The sequence below is a fragment of the Strix aluco genome, chromosome 4 (genome assembly GCF_031877795.1).
Source record: "Strix aluco isolate bStrAlu1 chromosome 4, bStrAlu1.hap1, whole genome shotgun sequence".
Lineage (NCBI taxonomy): Eukaryota > Metazoa > Chordata > Aves > Strigiformes > Strigidae > Strix > Strix aluco.
The window spans coordinates 18,916,346-18,937,351 of NC_133934.1; the positions used below are offsets into that span (position 1 = coordinate 18,916,346).

The 21,006-nt window shown below is 35.8% G+C and overlaps 1 protein-coding gene across 7 annotated transcripts in view; it reads left to right on the plus strand.

The window, feature by feature from the left end:
- SLIT2 (slit guidance ligand 2) overlaps positions 1 to 19,206 on the plus strand; it is a 266,766-nt gene extending 247,560 nt beyond the window's left edge. For 6 of the 7 annotated variants that reach the window (XM_074822234.1, XM_074822236.1, XM_074822235.1 and 3 more), the window contains 4 exons: positions 6,188 to 6,342; positions 11,344 to 11,632; positions 15,939 to 16,150; positions 17,236 to 19,206. In XM_074822234.1, coding sequence (XP_074678335.1) covers positions 6,188 to 6,342; positions 11,344 to 11,632; positions 15,939 to 16,150; positions 17,236 to 17,477 — 898 coding nt within the window. In that variant the 3' untranslated portion in view covers positions 17,478 to 19,206. Of the gene's footprint in view, positions 1 to 6,187; positions 6,343 to 11,343; positions 11,633 to 15,938; positions 16,151 to 16,490; positions 16,580 to 17,235 lie in introns of all 7 variants that reach the window. The other variant, XM_074822239.1, reaches the window with a different exon arrangement.
- The last annotated feature ends 1,800 nt before the right edge of the window (positions 19,207 to 21,006 follow it).

Sequence of the window (21,006 nt, forward strand, 5' to 3'; positions counted from 1 at the left end):
TAAATGGTTTTTAGAAATGATTGCACTCAAATGGCAATATAAAATCAAAATCTTAAGTTTATATAGCAGGGAAACAATGTTAAACTTTGTCAGGTAATAACACCAAAGGAACTGTGGTTTTAGTAGATTACTAAAAGCACTGAACAGAAAAAAATCATTCCTATAAAATACAATATAAAGTTGTTTAGTAAAACACAGCCTTTTACAATAAGCATCTTAAGGTTGCTTTTATTTTCTGATGCAATATGTGTTTTATAAGGTTTTATACAGTTCCATGAAATGGTTTAACATGTGGAAATGGTATATGTATTTTATTTCTATATATTTTCATATATTAAAAATAAGATTTGACTTTACAGGAAATTGAAGTATTTCACACAGATTTAAAATTGCATGAAACATTCACTTTTCTGAATGACTACAATTCAAAATAAGATTATTTTTCTCTTCTATCTGGGATAGTGCTAAAGAGGAAGTTTAGATTGTTTTGTCAGGATTTTAATTATTTTTGTTGATTTTTATTTTGATGGGTACAGCTGTCTCAGAATAGGACACAATAGGAATCAGGATCATAGGTAATTTCAAGTTATTTCCGCTCCCATTTGTTTAATCTACCAAGAATACTTCTTCCCATTCAAAACATACATTTCCTTCTCATCAATTTCATGCTTTCTCCAGTATTACTGGAATATAATATATACCGGTAATTCACACTTGTCCATTTTAGTTTTCTAGAAAAAGATTGGAAAACAAGACTCACACAGTCAAAATTAAAATCCATAAATGTAGAAGAGATTAATAACAAAGTAATCAATTAACAAAGAGTCCCAATTAGGTTAGTGTTACAGAATACTTAAAAGCATCTCCCTTACATAGCTGATCACCTCTCTTGAATTATGCGACAAGTAGAGAATGCAGGTGCAGTGAAGAAAGGGATGGGAAATGTAGGGAAGTGTTACACGGTGACACAATTGTTTAGTGAAACAGATACACACTTGTATTTTATTAGTATTATTATTATCATTATTAGTATTATTAACCTCCCTTTCATTTCAAATAGGCCTGATGGTGAGTTTCTAGGAGGTGTTTGAAAATTGTCATGTAATGTTACTGAGAGCAACTGTAATGAAGTCTGGCCTTGAGGGAAGCGCGTATGCTGAAAGCATTGCATACATTTCTTCATTTCTATATACGTTTGTGCATCTAGTGATGACTCTACAAATTAGATATTGTTTAATTTCTATTTCAGGTTCTAGAAAGGAGTACATTGTAGCACAGGATCTTTTACACTTTATACTCTAATCCCTTCAGGCTTTCCAACCTATTCCTATTTTTCTAACTTTTGTTTCCAGCCATCCCTGTTTCCAGTTCTTACTGGTTTTCCTTCCTAGGATCTTTGTGACATTTCCTGCCCTTTTTCAGCTCTTTATCTACTTTTCAGTCAGCCATTGCATGTTGTCCTTCTGTACCTTTGTTACCTATTAAAGCTGTCTCCTGTCATGTTTCCTGCCCTTCTTTCAGTCCATCCCTTTGGGTTCTTTCGTCCCTTCCCTCCCTTCATTTTTTTCTAAGCCAACTAGATCTGATCATCTTTGCTGAAAAACTGCTCACAGACGTAACCTACTGGTTCACTTTTCTTCTCTATTTCATCCTTCTCAGTCTCCTCCTTGACTCAATTTCCAGTCCTGTTTTCCTTACAATCCACTGCCACACATTACACTGATTCTTGCTTTATTCTATTTCTTGTCCAGTCCCTACCTCTTTCTCTTCTTTCTCTGTAGGCCTAATTTTTGCTTCTTCTGAATGGGAACCACACAGTCTCTTTCTCTTTCCATGTAACCTTGTTCTAGCTAAGGCAATACCTTCACTCTGAATGGGTTGACAGGCCCAGATCCATCCAGTACTACCACAGCTCAAAAGTAGAGCTGGCAGGAAGGTGCTAATCATCTGTGTGTTGGAATATAACCAGAATGGACAAAGGATTTGAGGATCTAACCTTCCCATTTCTGCAGACTTCCATGTTTTCAAGATTTTAACACCTTGCCTCAGTGGATTTTCAGACGGATGACAAATGGATAGACATGGTGCCAGCGCACTAGTGAATGTCATGACATGCAAAGCAGGGTTAATAGAAGCATAAGAGATCGGAGTGTGCTCCCTTCAGTCTGGGAAACTATCTGGTCTGTTTAGAAAAATATAAATCAGTTTCAGGCACCATTCAGTATGGAAAATTTTAGAAGAAACAGTTGAAGTTTACCAAAATTATAAATAGTTAAAATAATATTTTGAAATAGTGTCATTGGTTAACCACGGTAGGCAGCTAAGCACCACATAGCTGCTCACTCACCTCCCCTTCCACCTCCAGTGGGACAGGGGAAGAGGAACGGAAGAGTAAAAGTCAGGAAAATTATGGGCTGAGATAAAATAGTTTAATAACTAAAGGAAAAGTGGAGGAGGGAAGGGAAGGGAAGGGAAGGGAAGGGAAGGGAAGGGAAGGGAAGGGAAGGGAAGGGAAGGGAAGGGAAGGGAAGGGAAGGGAAGGGAAGGGAAGGGAAGGGAAGGGAAGGGAAGGGAAGGGGAAGGGGAAGGGGAAGGGGAAGGGGAAGGGGAAGGGGAAGGGGAAGGGGAAGGGGAAGGGGAAGGGGAAGGGCTGCAATTGCAAGCACTCAGAATCTCCTATGGGTAGACCAATACTTAGCCAGTTCCCAAGCAGAATCTGGTTAACCTACCTTAACCCCTGTCCCCCTCCTCTCCATTTTAATGCTGGGCATGACATTATATGGCATGGAATGTCCCTTTGGTTAATTCGGGTCATCTACCAGGTTGTGTCCCCTCCTAACATCGTGCATAATCTATTCACTAGTTTGCAAATTAAGATGGGAAGTTGCTTACAGTAAGAAGGACAGAAAGGAAATTAAAAAACTGAGAAGTTTATCAAGAGATTTACAGATTTCATTAAGGAAGTGAAGATTTATGGATAGTACAGGAAAAAAAATAAGACAAGTCGTACTCCACTGAACAATGATGAGATGCCTGAAACAGAGACCAAAATAAACCGCCAATACAGAGATTCAAATAGAAGCTTTATAATGTAAATGGCAGTCAAGAAATGTTGTGTGGAAAAGGAGTCAAATGGGAGCTGTAAAGCCTACAGAGGTGCTTGCAGTAGCAACAAAACAAAGTTACAAGTAGATTATTTAATCATGATAAATATGGAGAATCAACAATAACAGCAGTCTAGCTGTGTAGAGTGAATGAGAACTGCTTTACCAATGGGAATTGACTGCAGAAAGAGCCATCATACCAAAAGCACTGATCAGTCAATCTGAGTAACAAGATGAGATGACGGCAGTGCCAAGACCAATAAAGAAAAATAATTCGTTGGAGATGGTTATTCAGGAAAAATTAATCCACTTGGGTTTTGTTCTGTCTGGAAGTCCATTTTTAAATGTTAAATGTTCTTTACACTTAAAAAAAAAAAATCAGAAAATTACATTCTGTAAAATAGTTTTCATCATATATTTATTGAAAATATGGGAATATTTCTTCCCAAATCATTAGTCTTTTACAGAGTTCCAGAAGCTTTAAATCAGTTTTTTTTACAGCTTTTCATTAGGATCTATGCATTCAGCTCTCATTTCTCCAAAGGGAAATGGGCTAGAAGTAATGTAAGTGCATTGGCAGGAAATAGTGCACAGATATGCCTTGTGTTTATTTCCCCTTTAATTTAAACCACCCTTACCTAGGAGGGCTCCTCTTTCTGCAATAATTTTTTACCAGTAAAACACTTTAAACTAGAAACTTTTAATAATCACTCTTAACAGAGACACGTTCCCTTTATACATTATGTTTTATACATCCCTGGAATGACCTCTTGCTATAAAAATGTGTGTTCTGTATTGCTCTCATCCTTTTAAATACTATTGTGTGAAAGGTTGATAAGTTGTAAAATAACTTTTCCTTGGAATGGGAACATTACATTAGGGTTCTTGCTTACTTAAGTCAAGAAGTCATATGCATTTTGATTTCTTAGAACAACTTTTTTCCTGGATTCATTGAAATGTGTTAAATAAATTAATCCTGGCACTTTTCTTATTGCTTGATCACAGCAAACAAGCCTCTTAATACCTTGAATAGACCTTAGTCTGTAGGAATGATGAACCCTGACCTTTTCCTTCCCTCCATGGAACCTGGCAGTCCCTCTCCTGCCCACTCCTGAAAAGTGTTTATTCTGCCAGGGTCTGCTCTGTTGTGTGTTTGCACTTTCACATAGAGCTAAGTTTATGTAAAGCATGCATGCTACCATGCAGATCTTTTATCCATATTGAGCTGAGTCTGTCCACGTAGTTAAGAGGTGGTAATAAATAGCTAAGAAGCTATTTAATGTCTCACAGCTGTAAACAACCATGTGAGCACTTCTGATCCGTTCCAGGACAAAGGCAGTTCGGTTAATTAAAATATCACTTAGGATGTTATAAGGTAATTTGCTTGATTTTTGCCTTGAGATTTAGGAAGCTAATCCCTTTCAGCTATACTGCTTTCCTAATGAGAAGAGCTAACTGACTGTATGACTGTTCAGTCCGTCTCAGGCTATCATACAATTGGTTCATTTAAATAACTTTTTTCAAAGGCTTAAGCTCACTTATTTAATGGTGCCCTGAAGCAAATAAAGGCTCTCATGGGAATGGTTATAATGTCTGGTCTCTGGATTACAGCTCATTGTCATAACTTCCATCCAGCCATACATTCAGCTCTTAATTCTCCAGTGGAAAATGGACTAGAAGTAAAGTACAATCATATATTCAGTCCCAGAATTGAGTAATAATATTCTTCCTTCTTCGATGTGCTTAAACTGTGTTCAACTGCAGAGCAGTTACCCTGTATTTAAACATTTGCTGTGTAGATATTGAGGCTGGTAAGCATACGCAGCCATTTTTGTACTTTGTAACTTGTGTAGTCTTGTCCTTACACAGTGTAAGCACAGTGCTTGAAACAAGCCTTTTCTGCATGACACCCTTCAGCCATTCTGCTAGTGGATTCATATCTTGTTAGTAAGCAGAAGGAAATGATATATGTAGGCAAGAAAAAAAATGAATACAGTTATTCACAGTTCTAGCCAGAAGCTGAACACACAGAAATAACCATGCCTAATAAAAATAACAAATTATTGCTAACATCAGTGGAGTTGTCTGGACCAATGATGTGATTTTGTATAGCAGGACTAAGGTTAGATGCAGTTCCAAATTTCATTAAATAGTAGGTTTATGTATCACTGGAGTTGACTCAGGCCTTCATACTTGCAAAATACGTAAACACAATACTATGCAACATGTAGGACACTGACACACACACGTGCACAAATAAGAACTTGAAATAACATTAGAATCATAGAATGGTTTAGGTTGGAAAGGACGTTTAGCGATCTCCTAGTTCTATCCCCTTTGCCATGGGCAGGGACACCTTCCACTAAATCAGGTTGTGCAAAGCCCCATCCAACCTGACCTTGAACACTTCCAGTGATGGGGCATCCACAGCTTCTCTGGCAACCTGTCCCAGTGTTTCACCACACTCATATTAAAGAATTTATTTTTTTTTACATCATCTTTTACTTTATAGATTCTATCTAATCTAAATCTACCCTTTATTAAAATAGTTAGATCTTGACCTATCACTAGAGGCCCTGGTAAAAGTCTCTCTCCATCTTTCTTGTAAGCCCCCTTTAAGTATTGAAAGGCCACAATAAGGCCTCCGCTAAGCCTTCTCTTCTCCAGGCTGAACAACCCAAACTTTCTCAGCCTTTCTTCATAGAAGAGGTGTTCCAGCCCTCTGGTCATTGTTGCAGAAGAACTCCAAACTTTTTTTGTGTTCGGCTTCCTGCCTAGTAAATGTATTTCAATGGATATTTAGAATATTATCTGTATTTACACAGTTTGTTATTCGATGAGGACAGGAATAACTTTGAATGAAAAAGGGGTATTAATTTAGAATACATATTATTGAAGGGGTATTATATTGCATTAGCTCTTAAGCATACGTGCATGTCCTTGCTTAAAATCTAGTTTTCAGGAGACGGCGCTCCTGTAGAAGTTCTATTCTGAAGCTGTATTAACTCTTAAAGAGGAAGAAGAAAACCCATTCTAAACAGACCATTAATGGTTTTAAATTAATATTAATGTTTATTTTGCAGTGTGGAAACTATTAATGATGGCAATTTCCACATTGTGGAGCTGCTAGCTGTGGATCAGATTCTTTCGTTATCTATTGATGGAGGAAGCCCCAAGATAATTACCAATTTGTCCAAGCAATCCACTCTGAATTTTGACTCTCCACTCTATGTAGGAGGTAAGAGGATCTTCCTGCTTCTTGCTAACGGTATCATAGCTAATTTACTGTGGTAACATGCATTAATAAACACATGGTAAGAGACTCATTCATTGAGATAACACCTTAAGATGAAACTTCAGTTAATCTCAATAGTTTCAGTTTTAATAAATAGTATGTCCTCAAACTGTACCTGTTGCTTTTTTATGAGTGCAGATATTTGATGCCCACTGTAAAATTCTGTGATTTTTCTACTGTTATGTACCTTTTTATTATACTGAAGAAGTGTGTTTGACATTGTTTAGCTACCTGAAGACTCAGTAATGCCTATTCAGAAAGTGTAGAATGGTAGCATTCTATTTTGGTCATGTTTTACATTTCTGTTTCACTGTAGAGGTATCTGCAGGAAATGATAGCAAGGTATAAAGCCATGAAGTATAATTTATGTCTGGAGATCTTACTGATTAGGGCTGATAGGAGCTATGACATTAGGGAAGAAGGGAACCAACTGGACAGTTGCCTCACAGTATGTGACAGGGTTTGTTGTTGGTTATGTTTTGTTTTGTTTTGAGAAGAAACAATTGTTTGTTTCAGTAAAACTGCTTGTAGGTGATTGTGGAGATAAACTTGTGGAAACATTTTTGATCATTTGCTGCAGTTTGCTTTCTAGAGCTGGATTCAAGCCTTGTTTTAACCAGCAGTTTCTGTTGAATTTCTGATGGAACTGCATAATCTTGGCAAAAGAGTCAGAAACTTCAGCCACAGCTTTGTGCTTTCTCACTGTCCTTGGTGGCAAGTCTAAGTTCTTAGTGACCAGAGATTCAGCATGGTTTTTAAATACTGCTGATCTTCTACCAGTCTTCATCTTCTAGTTAGTTTAACCTTACACTCTTATAGAAGACATGTAAGGAGTCTCTTTCTGATCTGTTCTTTCTGTAAAATGAATATCTACATTCTTTTTCATTTTGTCTAATTCTTAAGAACTGTTCTGTGTCTGAGAATAAGTTTTTAGATTTGAGCATCGTGCCTTCTTGAAAAAAGTTACGCTACCAGTAGTACATTCATGACATGCCTATTTTCTCTAGAAACCACAAGTTGCTATTTATCCTCTTTCTAAATATACAGAAAATCTCAGGGTAGTTGCTTAGATTTATCTTTAATGGAAAAGAAAAACAGGAAGCTGCTTTGATACCCATCAAGAATAGTCTATTTCTTCTATACAACTAGTATAACAAGTGCCTCAGTTACAGGTGATGAGGGGTAAGTTGACTTTTGTTGCTGAAAATCCCTATTCTTCCCTTGAAACACTTCAGCTTTTTTGTCAGATCTTTTCAGATTTTGTCACTGCCGCCTTCCATCTAAGATAGGAAGTACAGGATAAAATTCAACATTAGTCATCACTCCCATATTAGGAGAGAAAATAATTAAAATTATCAAATGTATGAGCTGCCTTTAAAATTGCTTCATACCATGAATCTTCAAAGGAGGATTGCCTTGTGGAAGTACATCTGCATTTTTTAATGTATATCACTTCTGTTGTTTACATAGTGTCCTATGCCACATTTTTTTGGAAAGACAGATGGTCCTAGATTCAAGGAAGACACTGTGTGCTTGCTTACTTGTATTGTCAACATCAGTTTGTTATTTAATGACTGCTAAGGCAAATTTTACTACTTCTTGAAAACTGAGCTTAGTGCAGAATGATCCCTCTGTCTGTTATGGGCACCTTTTGATTAAATGATGCTAGACTGCCAACTAGAAACATTTATTCTGTGCAGTGCTAACACTTGTTGATTTGTGACATATGGTTCTACTTGCTTCTTCACCTTGCAGATCTGTGTCTCCATTAGGAGATTGTCACTTTGAAGTATCAGAAGAAATAGGATTTGGAAATAATCTTTTCTTTCAGTGGTTTGATTCCTAAGAGCAGAAGTCTTTTTCATCCTAGTGCATATTCTTTAGAGAGGTCCTGCGGTCCTTCTATTTCTATTCTTCACATTCAGACTCCAAGCAGACAATTATTTCTGCTGTCATAGAAAAGAAAGCACATTAGTACAAAATAAAGCAAAAAACCAGTAGATTGATATTCAGCTCTTAAACTTTTCTGTTCTTTATGTTTATCTATTTGTGATCTTTAAAATTCTTGAGACAGTTAACTTTCACTCTTTTATCTTTATATTACCCATCTTTATGAGATTCATTCAATTTTTTTCTTATCCAACTGTATCTAGAATTTTTAGAGAATTTGATCACACATTTCCATCAGTTAAGAAGTCAAATTCTCACTAGAATTTTATGCAGTATTTTTATCTTTGCCAAAGTCTTAGTTTGACACCTATATCGTCATGTAGCTTACACTTACTCTTATCACCTTCCTGCTACGATGGCATTTCTGGTAAGCATCACCTCAGCTGGCAGGATGAATTTCAGACTTGACAGCAAGCCCTTGTATGGTGTTTCTCTCATTCTCTCTCACCCCACCTCCCCTTTCTGTTTTTTTTTTACAAAGTTATTCTTGGGTCATAATATTTGGGTTGATTTGAAAGGGGTAATTTAACTCTAGTTTTACAGAAAGTGAGCTAATTGGTCAGAATACACACGCTAGATATTTTTCAGTCTTTCTACAACAGATTTCAGTAAATCATATTGAAATTCCATGGCTTTTTGTAAGAAGTCTTAAGGGACAATCTGTTTCTTCTCAAAAATTCTTCAAAGGGGTCACAGACTTCACTGATACTTCACATTCTCCAAAATTAGAGCATATTTTACTAGTTGAGAGTGGCACCTTGTTTCATGGAAGCCCCTATTTTTGAGATGGGTAGGGCATCAGCTGCTTTTCATTTGTGCCTGCTCTGTTCTAGCAGCTTCTAGAATGAGATACTCGTTTTGACAGTGTTATTGTATGACTGCTATTTAATAGGGGTCTTACCATTTGCCTTCTTGAGCAGTAATTTGATAATTTACCTGTAGTCAGGTTCAGTGACCAAAAGCTTAATGGGGGCCAGGAACTATTCTCTTACCTTTCCGAAAATAGAGCTGAAATATTTGTCTGCATCATTTCTATGGCAGTTCTTCCCTAACTGATGAAGAACCTTTATCTAAAAATTATCTAATAAATATTGCTAAAGAATATGAGCAGCTTTTGCACACACTTTGGCCTTCTAATACTGGTAACTCACTAGAAGAGGCAAAAAGTGTATAGGCTAAAAGCTTGTGTATATGCTTGCATTGTGTTTCTACATGTCTTCAATATGAGAGATTATAGACAAAAAATTCTCTGAATCACATGTGATATCCTTCATATTGTTTGGTGTCATACATACTTATATGTTCCCAGAAATCACCTAAATTTTCTGACACTTAGAAGTATAACATCTAGTTTAGCTTTGCACTGGTGTACTTTGTTTTATGCAGCTTTTATTTTTATAATGGATAAATTCAGTGCATCTATTCTGTTACTAGATACCCCAAGCCATATGCCTAAACATTTGCTTTCAAGGAATGTTGCTTTCAAGGGAGTCATCAGGGTGAAGAGGCCTTGATGACTCTGCGCTGTCCCTGAATTTTGAGAATATGGCGAATATTTTTTAGGAAATGGAAACTAATGTTTGTTTACAGTCTGAGTTGTTTAGTATAATAGTCCCAAGACTATTTTACTTAACTAATAAGATCAAGGAAGATAAGGCTTTTCAACAGTATCAATGCAATAATGTTCATTTCTATAATCACTGAAGCTTAGCACAAATGAAATTACAATAACCTCTAAATGAAAGGCAGGTCTACTTCATTAGGTTGCATAGCACTTCTGCATTACTTTTAACTGTTCAGAGTAACTGTATAAAACCGTTAGAAGTATCAGTTTACATGGTCAAGGAACAACTATGCAGAACATTACCTCTTTCTGTGGTTGTTACCTAACTAAATACCAGAATGAAAATTGTTAATTTTGCCTAGGAATAAACCTGTACAGCTGTGTATTTATTTGAAGGTAAACAGATCCTTTTCTAATGCTCAGTACACTTTGATTTCCTTTACTTATTAGTCTCAGGAGTTATTTAGGCATTTATGTATTCATTATTTAAATGTAATATCTTAAGGACTAACTAATATGGGCCAATATGTTGGCAATAAGTTTAAAAAAAATGTGAGGTAGGAGTAGAAGAAACTTCATTTTTACAAGGAAACAATGTTCAATAGTAATGTTCCTTCTGATTTAGTCTTAAACGATTAACTGATCACAACAGGATAACTGCATCACATATACCTACTGCTCTAATTACACCTGTAACAATTATAGACTACAACAGAGGAATTATTCTGAAAATGGTCAATATCAGGGGCATTTGCACTGTCTAGAAGTATCTACATATAAGTATTTTGATGTTGAATCATTGTTACTATTGACTATCTTTGTTTTGAATTGTAATGGCAAACTCTGCATGGCTTTTTTATTAAACTGGTTTTGAGACATACAAAGCAAAAATATTTTTGAAAGTAATGGAACCTCATCCTGTTGATCTTTTCTTCTCAAGAATTTTCACTAGCAAAATTTGACATTTTAAATGTGTATGCCAGCTTCAAATTGATGAGCTGGTCCTGCTAAATTCTTCTGGATTTGAGTATCTTAGAAGCTTACAAAAAACCATGTATCAGCCACTAAATGTCAACAACTTCTGTTTTCCCAAGATTCAGAAACTATGTACTATCCTGGACTTAATTGCGCTAGGTTAAAACCAGGCATGTATCTGAACCTTTTCATGGTTGTGAGCTTCCTGTATAAAGTCTTACATACATCTCTACTTGGACCTAGAGACTTTCAGGTTTGGAGCTGGTTTGCATGCATGCTTGACAAACCAGGACAATTTCCAAATTACTAGATCACTGCTCGTGGTTGTAGGTGAATATCTAAGAATAATTAATTAGAAAGAAATATTTCTTTAAAAATGTTTTAAAAATAGACAAAGTGGTACAGAAAATTGTACCAAAGATTACATTGATCATTTTCCGTTATTAATTTCCTAGGCATGCCTGTGAAAAATAACATAGCATCTTTACGCCAGTCTCCAGGACAGAATGGTACCAGCTTCCATGGTTGCATCCGTAATCTATATATCAACAGCGAGCTCCAGGACTTCAGAAATGTACCACTGCAAGTGGGAATTCTACCAGGTTGTGAGCCTTGTCATAAGAAAGTTTGTGTGCATGGAACATGCCATGCTACCAGCCAATCTGGCTTTTCCTGTGAGTGCGAAGGAGGATGGACCGGACCCCTCTGTGATCAACAAACTAATGACCCATGTCTTGGAAATAAGTATGTCCTTCCTCAACACAGAACAGTACTATAATATGCATATAAGCCTCCTGTTATGTGTATTTTTTTCATAAAAGTTCACACTTTCTTCAGCAAGAAACAAAATATCCTGGGCATGTAAAAGTCAAAACAGCATCCAGGTTATAGTATATTCTTTCCATAAACTTAATGAGGAAAAGTCCTCAGTTTACGGGAGCAGATACAGACATCTCACTCAAGTCTGCCTAAAGCCTGGGAAGTGCTCTTGCATACTTCTATATGAGCTTCTTCTGTAATGAGGTACACTGATGCGAGTGTTAGTATGACACTTGCTACAAAAATCATTTAGAAGTTATAAACGGAAAAAAAAAAAAGCTATTGGCTTATTTATAATTGTATAGAATGAGGAAATACAATTATTATTATTATTATTCTCTAATGTGTTTTAAAAACTTGATACAATAGATATATCTAATATTTTTATATTTTCACAGTACCCAGGTTTTAGCAGGAAAATAGATTTCTACCATTATGGTATACTTCTGTTTAAGTCCGTGTGTGCTAATTTTTTTTTTTCTCATTTGACTAGAAAATTTTAGGTTGAACATTTTATGTATGTTTATAGAGAGGGTTGTCTATGTGTAGAGAGAAAGTGGAAGTTATGTATATATGTGTGTATGAGTATTGATATCTATGCATATTCATCTTCTAAATTTGTTATAAAGACAGATGCAAGTTTTTGGCTCATGGTCTCCCAGTACAAGATCAGAAACTTCAGAAGTTCAAAGTTCTTCAGGATTTATTAGTCATGGGCAACAAAATGTCGTTCTGTTTGCCCTTACCACTGTCCTTACTACAGTTTGGCAAACTTTTTTTTCTTTTTGTAGAATAAAGTAAGCCTGCTTGGTTCTTTCAGCCACTGCCATTTCAGTGCTCTCACCTCTATAACTTTTTACTTTTGAGGACCTGTGGCCTGAGTTTACTCAGAAATTCTAGTAAGATGATTCTCAACTCCTATATAAAATGATGTTTAAGTGATCTTTTCACATACTGTGTGTGGAGAGTCTCACCCTTTAAAGCTTTATACACCAGTTAGCATGCTTTACAATGCAGTTAGCAATGTTTACATTGGTTATGGACTCTTTCAGTACTGTTAAGTTTTGAACTCTTCCCCAAGCTACAGCAGTGAATTTTTGAGGAATATCATTATAGCATTTCATTATTTATGGGTCTTTTTCTTACCCTGTCCTTTTCACAGTAATTTAAGAGATAAAGGAAGTCACAGCAGGTTAAAAAATATAAATGCGATGTCTATCACATCCATTTTATACTTCAGTAGTCAAAAATAACATGGAACTGTAACCACCAAGTTCTATAATAAGAAAAACCAAAGAATTTCTTTGAACTGCCCTTGAAAAATTAGATTGTATATATGTTCTTATAACTATACACATCAGCACCCAAACAGTGCTTTTTGCAGTAAATTACAAGACTTGGCAAGTATCAGATACAAGTAGTATCAAAGATAGAATTAAGTGAGCATAACATTAGTATTTTGTTAGCCCTTGAAAGTATTTGGTTTGTTTCAGCTGTATACAGTTCTGTGGGCTTTTAGGAGAGAAAACCAAACCAAAACTGTTTATTTGGAGTGGAGGGTTTTGTTGTTCTTTAGTTCCTGTGGATTTTGATTCTGCATTTCTTGATTGATCTCTAAATCCTGTCTACTGAGTTAGATGCATTTTGTCCATCCAATACAGTATTGCACTTTATTTGAGAAACAGACTTGTCACTGTGATCTCTGTTTCGAAAATGTAGGGGATCTTTTGAGGAATCCTGCACACCATGCAAAGGCTTAAGGCTTAGATTTATTTTACCTAAATCTAGGTGCTTGACTTAGGAACATAGTGACCAAAGTTTGCTCTGCACTCAGCACAGGAATAAACACATTTCTAAAGAGTAAATTAGACCTCAAGTGGTCTAATCACCCTCTGGATTTCTCTCCATGACTGTGTGGGGAGCTTATGGCAATTATACATCTAACTTGAGTGCCTGACATAGGTACCTAAAATTAGATAAGATGAAACTGTGCCCAAGAGTTTGCACTTAGCGTGATGTTCTTTTCAGTAGAGTCTGAAGATGAAATTTAGGGCTTCAAAGAACAGGTGGAAGCAAAAGTATGAGAGTTGGCATTAGCTAAGATTTAATCATCTTCTAAGTCAAGCAGAACCTTACCAAAGATCCTGACACATATTGCTTTGATATCTAAAACAGCCTGTATAGAATATGACATGATGCCAGTGTCACCTGAGTAACTTCATAGATCAGATGTCCTAAAAGTGGTTGTTTTGTAAATGGTGAATAGATCAAATGCTGAACATAATGAAAACTAAACAAAAGCTATTTGCTCTGTGATACTGTCTAAGCCTTCAATTTTCAGTTGCTTAATCTAACAGACTTGGAATATCAGACTTCAACCACAGGAACAATTTGGAATTTTTTAGGGAATGCAGTTGCTTCAAAAGTACAGTCTCTTGCATAATAGGGAAGCTGGAGGTGCTTAAGCTATTTATTATGTTTTATATTTGCAGTTCTTTATCCCAAACTGGATGTGAATTAGAGGCTGTGTGTTGTGCCTTCCACTTAAATATTCTGTCATGAGACTGACTTCCCATACTTTTTCCTCCAAGTTACACCATGCCTAAAGCCTTTGCACAGAATTAAGGGTACAGATGGAGAGTTGTAATGTAGATTTCATTGATGAGTGAAACTTGTTGATGTTTATAAACTGAAACAGTTTTAAATAGTTAATGCAAGTTTGTCGAAGTTAGTATTGTTCATTCTTCTCAATTTTACCAAATTTCTTACTGTACTGAAGGAGTAGAGTACAAAGCAAAAAGTTTCAGAAATACAGACTATGTTATCTAAAAAATTTCAAAATGAGATATTTTTCTTATCAGAACTCTTCTTTAACTACAAAATGTGATTTTATATTAATCTTTGCCATCTTCAAATTGAAACAAAGGATTTTATTTTTGATCTAATGGGATTCTTTTCTTCTAATCTAAAGCTTTTATTTATTTGTATATTTAATTAGATGGCTGCCACAACCTAATAAGAAGGTTGTGGGCTCAGGGATCTTACAATACAGACAAGAAAAACATTAGAAAGGAGAAACATTAGGGAGGATGACTGTGACCCTGAACATCAGGATTGCATTCCTCTCTACACAGGAATTTTCACTGTGGTCTCCCAAGGAAACAGTATGTAGATAGAAAACTTGTGTTTCAAGTCAACAGTTAAAGAAAATAATATTATTTCTAGGAAGAAAGTTATTGACCCTGTTCTACCAAATGAACAAAGGGAAGTGATTTTATTCCAAGTCATTGGTGTTTTCAGAAGATGAATTTCCCTAATCTTCAGTTTACACCTAGGAACACGTAATTAAATGGCCTCCTTTTGGGAAACACCACCTCTCTCTCAAGAGCTCTCCAAGAGCTCTCAAGAACATACCAGCTATGTGGTCCCTCCCATACTACTGTATATCAGAACTTAGCAGATGCAGGTTAACTCACAGCCTTTTTTGTCTAACAACAAGATTTGAGCCTGCCACAAATGTTTACCAAAGCTCAACGGAGAGTAGCTAGTTTAATCACTTGGGTAAGTCTTCGTAATATGCAACCTCATCTAGTGTGAGTTTCTGCATGAGTACTAGATGAGTGTTGTTGGCTTTCAGTGATGTAAAGACCTGCCTCATACATTATATGACCACACTACTGGCAGTTGGCAGTGCAGACTAATAAATATATTTGAAGGAGGAGCATGTGTTCAGCTTTGAAACTGCCATTGCTTGGGTCAGAAGAGTTTCAGTTAGGAAGTGCCTGACCTTTGTGCTGGGAGCTCCATACTTCATGAGTGACAATATGGGGTTTTTTTTAATTATATAAGAACCAGAATTTCAGGTGAGTATCCTTCTTCTCTACTTAATTCTAGTGGATTACATTTGAGCTTCGTTTTGCTGTGCTCAAAAGCATGCTGAAAATTTACGTAGACAGGAAATGTTGGGTTTAGTAACTGTGGCCTGTAAATGTCTTCCATAACACATCTACAGTGGCTGTTTTCTGATGAGACAGAGTTCTGTACTGCAGCTTGTTTTGTGTAAATCTGCATACCAATTATAAACCACTTCACTGCATCTCACTGAAAAAGTCCATTAGAAACAAAAGCAATTTCTTCTGAGTACAGTCCAAAGTATTTGTAGTTAATGTTGCTTAGCCTGAACTTTGATGAATAATTTATTTTTATTCTCTTGGGCTTGTTTCCCCTGTAGATGTGTGCATGGTACCTGCTTGCCGATCAATGCATTTTCATACAGTTGTAAATGCCTGCAGGGACATGGGGGAGTCCTCTGTGATGAAGAGGAAATGCTGTTTAACCCCTGCCAATCCATCAGGTGTAAACATGGCAAATGCAGGCTTTCAGGACTTGGGAAACCATATTGCGAATGCAGCAGCGGATACACGGGGGACAGCTGTGATAAAGGTAAAAAAATATTAAAAATCGTTTTGTTGTTTTGGTCTTAGAAAAGAGGGTTTTTTATTAAAACATGAACAGCAAAAACATTACCAACTTTTTTTTTTTCCCCACAATACACACATTTGTTGCTTTTTTTTACCATAAGAATTTATCTCGTTGAGAGAAAAATCAAACTTTTCCCATGAATTTCTTTACATTTTGAGGATTTTTTCATCAAATGTTTTGCTATGAAAACATTTCTTTTTTGCCTTTATTCAGAAACACATTTTTACTATATTTAACTATTACCTTTTACCTGCTGTATCTTTCTGTATTTATTGTTTCTCTGCATTCTGCAACTGAGAAGCCAAATCCAATGATTCTGCTCCTAGTTTTATCACAAACTCTACTTTTGACCTCTCAGCTTCAACTGATTTATCACAGCGAATTATGCAGGTGAGATGGATGAAAACAGGATGACTTTTCCCCCTACCTTTTTCTTTTTCCTTTGTCTATCAAAGCTCTCCCTCTCCCTCTCTTTCCCTTACCCCAGATGGCATTTATTTTGTACTGCACATAGATATGAATAGAATAGAAGAATATGGTTGTAGAAGTTTTAACAGATGTCTCATTTTTAGCTGGTTTTATACCTCAGTAATTTATGAAGTTAGTGGAATGTAACTTGTATTAAATAACAGTTTGAATAATATTAAACTCCAGGTCTAATAAATTAAATTGCATGCTCTCTGAAACATTTCCCCATGGTAAACAGAACCAGCTGCAAGCAATGTAGGAACAGAAGATGTGTATTTTTATAAAAGAGGAAAAGATTTAAGCTTCCAATTTTCTTGTCATTGTAATAGCTTTGTATTTATGGTTTACATATACATAATATAAGCTTTACTGAAAATAGGAGTTATAGGAAATAAAACTCAGCATTAATCAAATTCTGTTTGGTAGGACCACTAGTTTCCAATATACAGTCTGAGTCAAACTTTAAAATATCAATCCAAACTGCAATTAGAAACACAGCACCTTCCTTAGCAATGTCAACTATTCTTTGACCTGTGTCTCAAAAGTGTATCTCTTATTTCAAATGTTGTTTCCTACAGAAATCTCTTGTCGAGGGGAACGAATCCGAGATTTCTACCAAAAGCAGCAAGGGTATGCTGCGTGCCAGACGACCAAGAAGGTATCGAGACTAGAATGTAAAGGAGGATGTTCAACCGGGCAGTGCTGTGGACCACTAAGGAGCAAGAGACGGAAATACTCTTTTGAATGCACTGACGGGTCATCATTTGTGGACGAGGTTGAAAAAGTGGTGAAGTGTGGCTGTACAAATTGTCCCTCCTAAGTGTCCCTGTCACACTTGTCTTTTGAAAATGTTGTATACTTATTGACCGTGTCGGACTAATTAATGCTTCATAGTGGAAATATTTGAAATATATTGTAAAATACAGAACAGACTTATTTTTATTATGAGAATAAAGACTTTTTCTTCATTTGAAAAAAGATTCAAGTGCTTGAACTGAGACTTCTCATAACCAAGAGGAGCTTTGAAGAAAAAAAAAAAAAAGACCTGGTAACATTGCAACAGAGATGGGAAACTTTAACTGCTTTTAACATGGATTCTTCTTTATAACATGCTGAAGATACACTGACACCATACACATGTGACTTTCAACTTAACAGCTCAGAGATGAAATATTGACCAGAACATGAGGCTTGTTTTTTCACTTTTGTATCAGTATATTTTATTGTCTTGACAGACCGTACCAATCACTTACATATGGATGAGGAAGCATTACGAGTGAAAAGAATCAGATTATACAGAAATAACAATTGTATGAAATACATTTTATCTTTTGGGATTATTAAGCATCTTGAGAAGATGGGGTCCCATTTAATGGATGGGAAATGGGAGATATGAGAATATACTATAATCCTGAAATCTCCTGATGATGTATACTTTTATGTCAGCATGTTAGCAAAAGAAGCATAAAGAAGTGTTTATCTGCCCTTTTCCAGTATTAATTTTTTGTAATATAAATGTTTCGGGGATGATAAAAATAGATTATTGATGGATGAATTAGTAATAATATGGATTTCTGTTTCTATGAGTTCTAAACAGCTCTATACAGTATTCGGTTTCATTGAGAAATATTTATTGTATCAAAGTACATTGTACTTAACCCTTTTAGGCCACCCCTTTTCCTGTTTTTCAATGCTTTAATATATATTAATTTATATTTGTCCCAGTATTTTTGTTTTTTTTTTTTTTTTTAAAAAAAGGACGTAAAAATCAGGATTTTTTGCAATAGAACTAACGTAGCATGTTGTCTTGGGGTAAATGTTTTTGGTCTGGTTTTTCCTCTCCTTCCCCATCCCTTTTTCTTTTCCTTAGAATCTGACCACTTGGTGTCACTGAATCTGAGTGATGACAATCTGCAGTTTTCACATACAGCAGATATTCAGGACACCTTCCAAGAACCCATAACGTATGACAGAAAATGTCTTTACACTAGGTGGCAATTGTAGAGAAGTTAATTTTCCCTATATACAGTACTTACAGAAAATAAGATGGCGTGTAGAAAATGACATTAGAAGGTAGATCTTTATAAATTAATATTCCCATGGAGCTCTTTACCTTTTTTATAAAAAAGAAAAAAAAAGGCTGTGCTGTCAAGAACTGTGACTTTCCCCAAATAATAAAACTACTTTACTGCCCTATGTTCCCCATGTTAACACGTTGCTGCTAAATTATAATGTAGAATTGGTAATCAATAGTGGGTTGTGTTCTTCTTTCAGTAAAACCCAGGGTACCCTGTAAAAATGCACATGTTTTTCAATTTTATTTTATTATTTTTTTTACAAAAAAGTTAGATGTACATGTGTAATGCAGTGTGCTTTGTCTTATTTGGACTGATATCAGTAATGCTACTGATGTTTGTAAATTAAACAGATATTTACTTCATTAACAGCTTTTATTTGTATTCTTCTGAGAAGTTTAAATTGTCTAACAGCCTTTAATTAAACATCTGTAGTTGCAAAAAATATTTGGTAAAAAACAGAATAAAACCCAACCCTAGATCTATTGTATTCATTGCTGAAAATCTGAAGAAGGAAATAACTTGGTATTATTACAGCTACAGGCAGTGACATTTGAAAATGTTGGTTCATTATGAACACAGCAAAATTAGCAAAAAACTTATAAATAAAGTACACTGCATGAAAAGGCAAATTGAGTCTATCCTAATATTTTAATAGTTACACAAATGGCAATTTGACAGTTGTTTTAGCAATTAATTTGATTCTTCAGAGGGATTCATTTTCACTAATCTTGTACTAGGTATTTTAAATTTAAACAGTCGGATGGGATGATACTTAACCAGGTTTCTGTAATAGAATTTTTACAGATAATTCTGTATTTATTTTACTTAGTCTACTTTAGCATTTGTCAAAATATCCAGTGAAACAGCCTCTGGCACGAGGCCTTCTGTGCAGTTTCTATGACTTCTAAACAATCTTCTCTAAATAGGGGTGGCTTTGAGGAAAAAGAAGCCATTTTTGCATAACAATAATTCTACAGCATTCTTGGAGAAACAGTATTTTTTTCTGTGTATGATCAAAATCCCTGTGCCAAGTATTGGACTGCTTTCTGTCCTCATACTGACAGAGGAAGAGGAACTTTGCACTGGCATTCAAGCAATGCTAGCAGGTACTGGTGATCCTGAGGCTGTCATGAGAGGGACTTTGTGGTCTCTAAGCAGAACCAAACAAAAACTTGAGAATTAAAAAAAAGAAAAACAAAAAAGCCACCAACAAATAGCTTTGCCATCTACCCCTCTGGAGGAATATAAGGCACCTACATCAAACAGTGATTCAGCTCACCTTAGAGACCTGAGAAGTCCTGTATTCTCACCACTGAAAGTTCTTAGGCATCAACAAGGTGTGCCACTGTGCATGATGAGATAACTTTCTCAGTGGGATGGGTCACCTTGACACCTTTCTCATGCCTAAATCAAGTTTCTTGAAATATTGCTATAATAGAGTGCCTTGTGCCTGTGTTCCCCAAAAGGGAAATGGGGATCTAAGAGAACTGTAGCTTTAGGCATAGCTAACACAGTGGAGAATTTAGTTCAGTGCAGAACAATCCAGACACATAGGTTTCCATTCAGAAGTGTAAATTATGCAGCTTTTAACGCAGTGCTCAGGGATTAGGTTTCTCTCCTAGGGTCTGCTGCCTGCTATCAGAATCACACTCATACAGTCTGTTTTTAATGTCTTGAATAAAATGCATAAACAGCATTGGGTCTGAAGGATACAACTCAGTACAGTGACCAAGTTCCTCACTTTGAGTTAACACTGCATACAATTCAAATTCTGTTTCCATTAGAAACCAAGAGAACTGAAACTTGCAGATACCATCATTTTCTGCCAGTATTCTTAAAAGTTATAAAAGAGAAAGCACATGAATAATGCTTAATTTGTATTGGCTCATACACAGCTTCTACTGTCATCTCACAGATGATAAAAATGTGAAAGAGGATGGAAAAAAGACCATTCTTGAATGAAACAGTAACCAAAACTATTGCTTTTTTGTTAACATTGAAAGTCAATTCAGAACAGGAAGTATCACACATGGAACCAGATTCTGCAGGGTGTATTAAAGTTTCTGGGGAAGATGGATATGTGAGTGATAGAAATACTGTTTTAAGCAAACCAGTGGTGGACTTTGAATAAGCTTTGAGAGATACAGTTTATTTTCTAAGCTCTATTGTAATAACAGGTTTGTCTTGTATTCAGAATACTTTCTATTGCCATATGGGGATACCATGAGCCTTAGTATTACAAGAATCATTGTAATATGATGATGCTCTGTG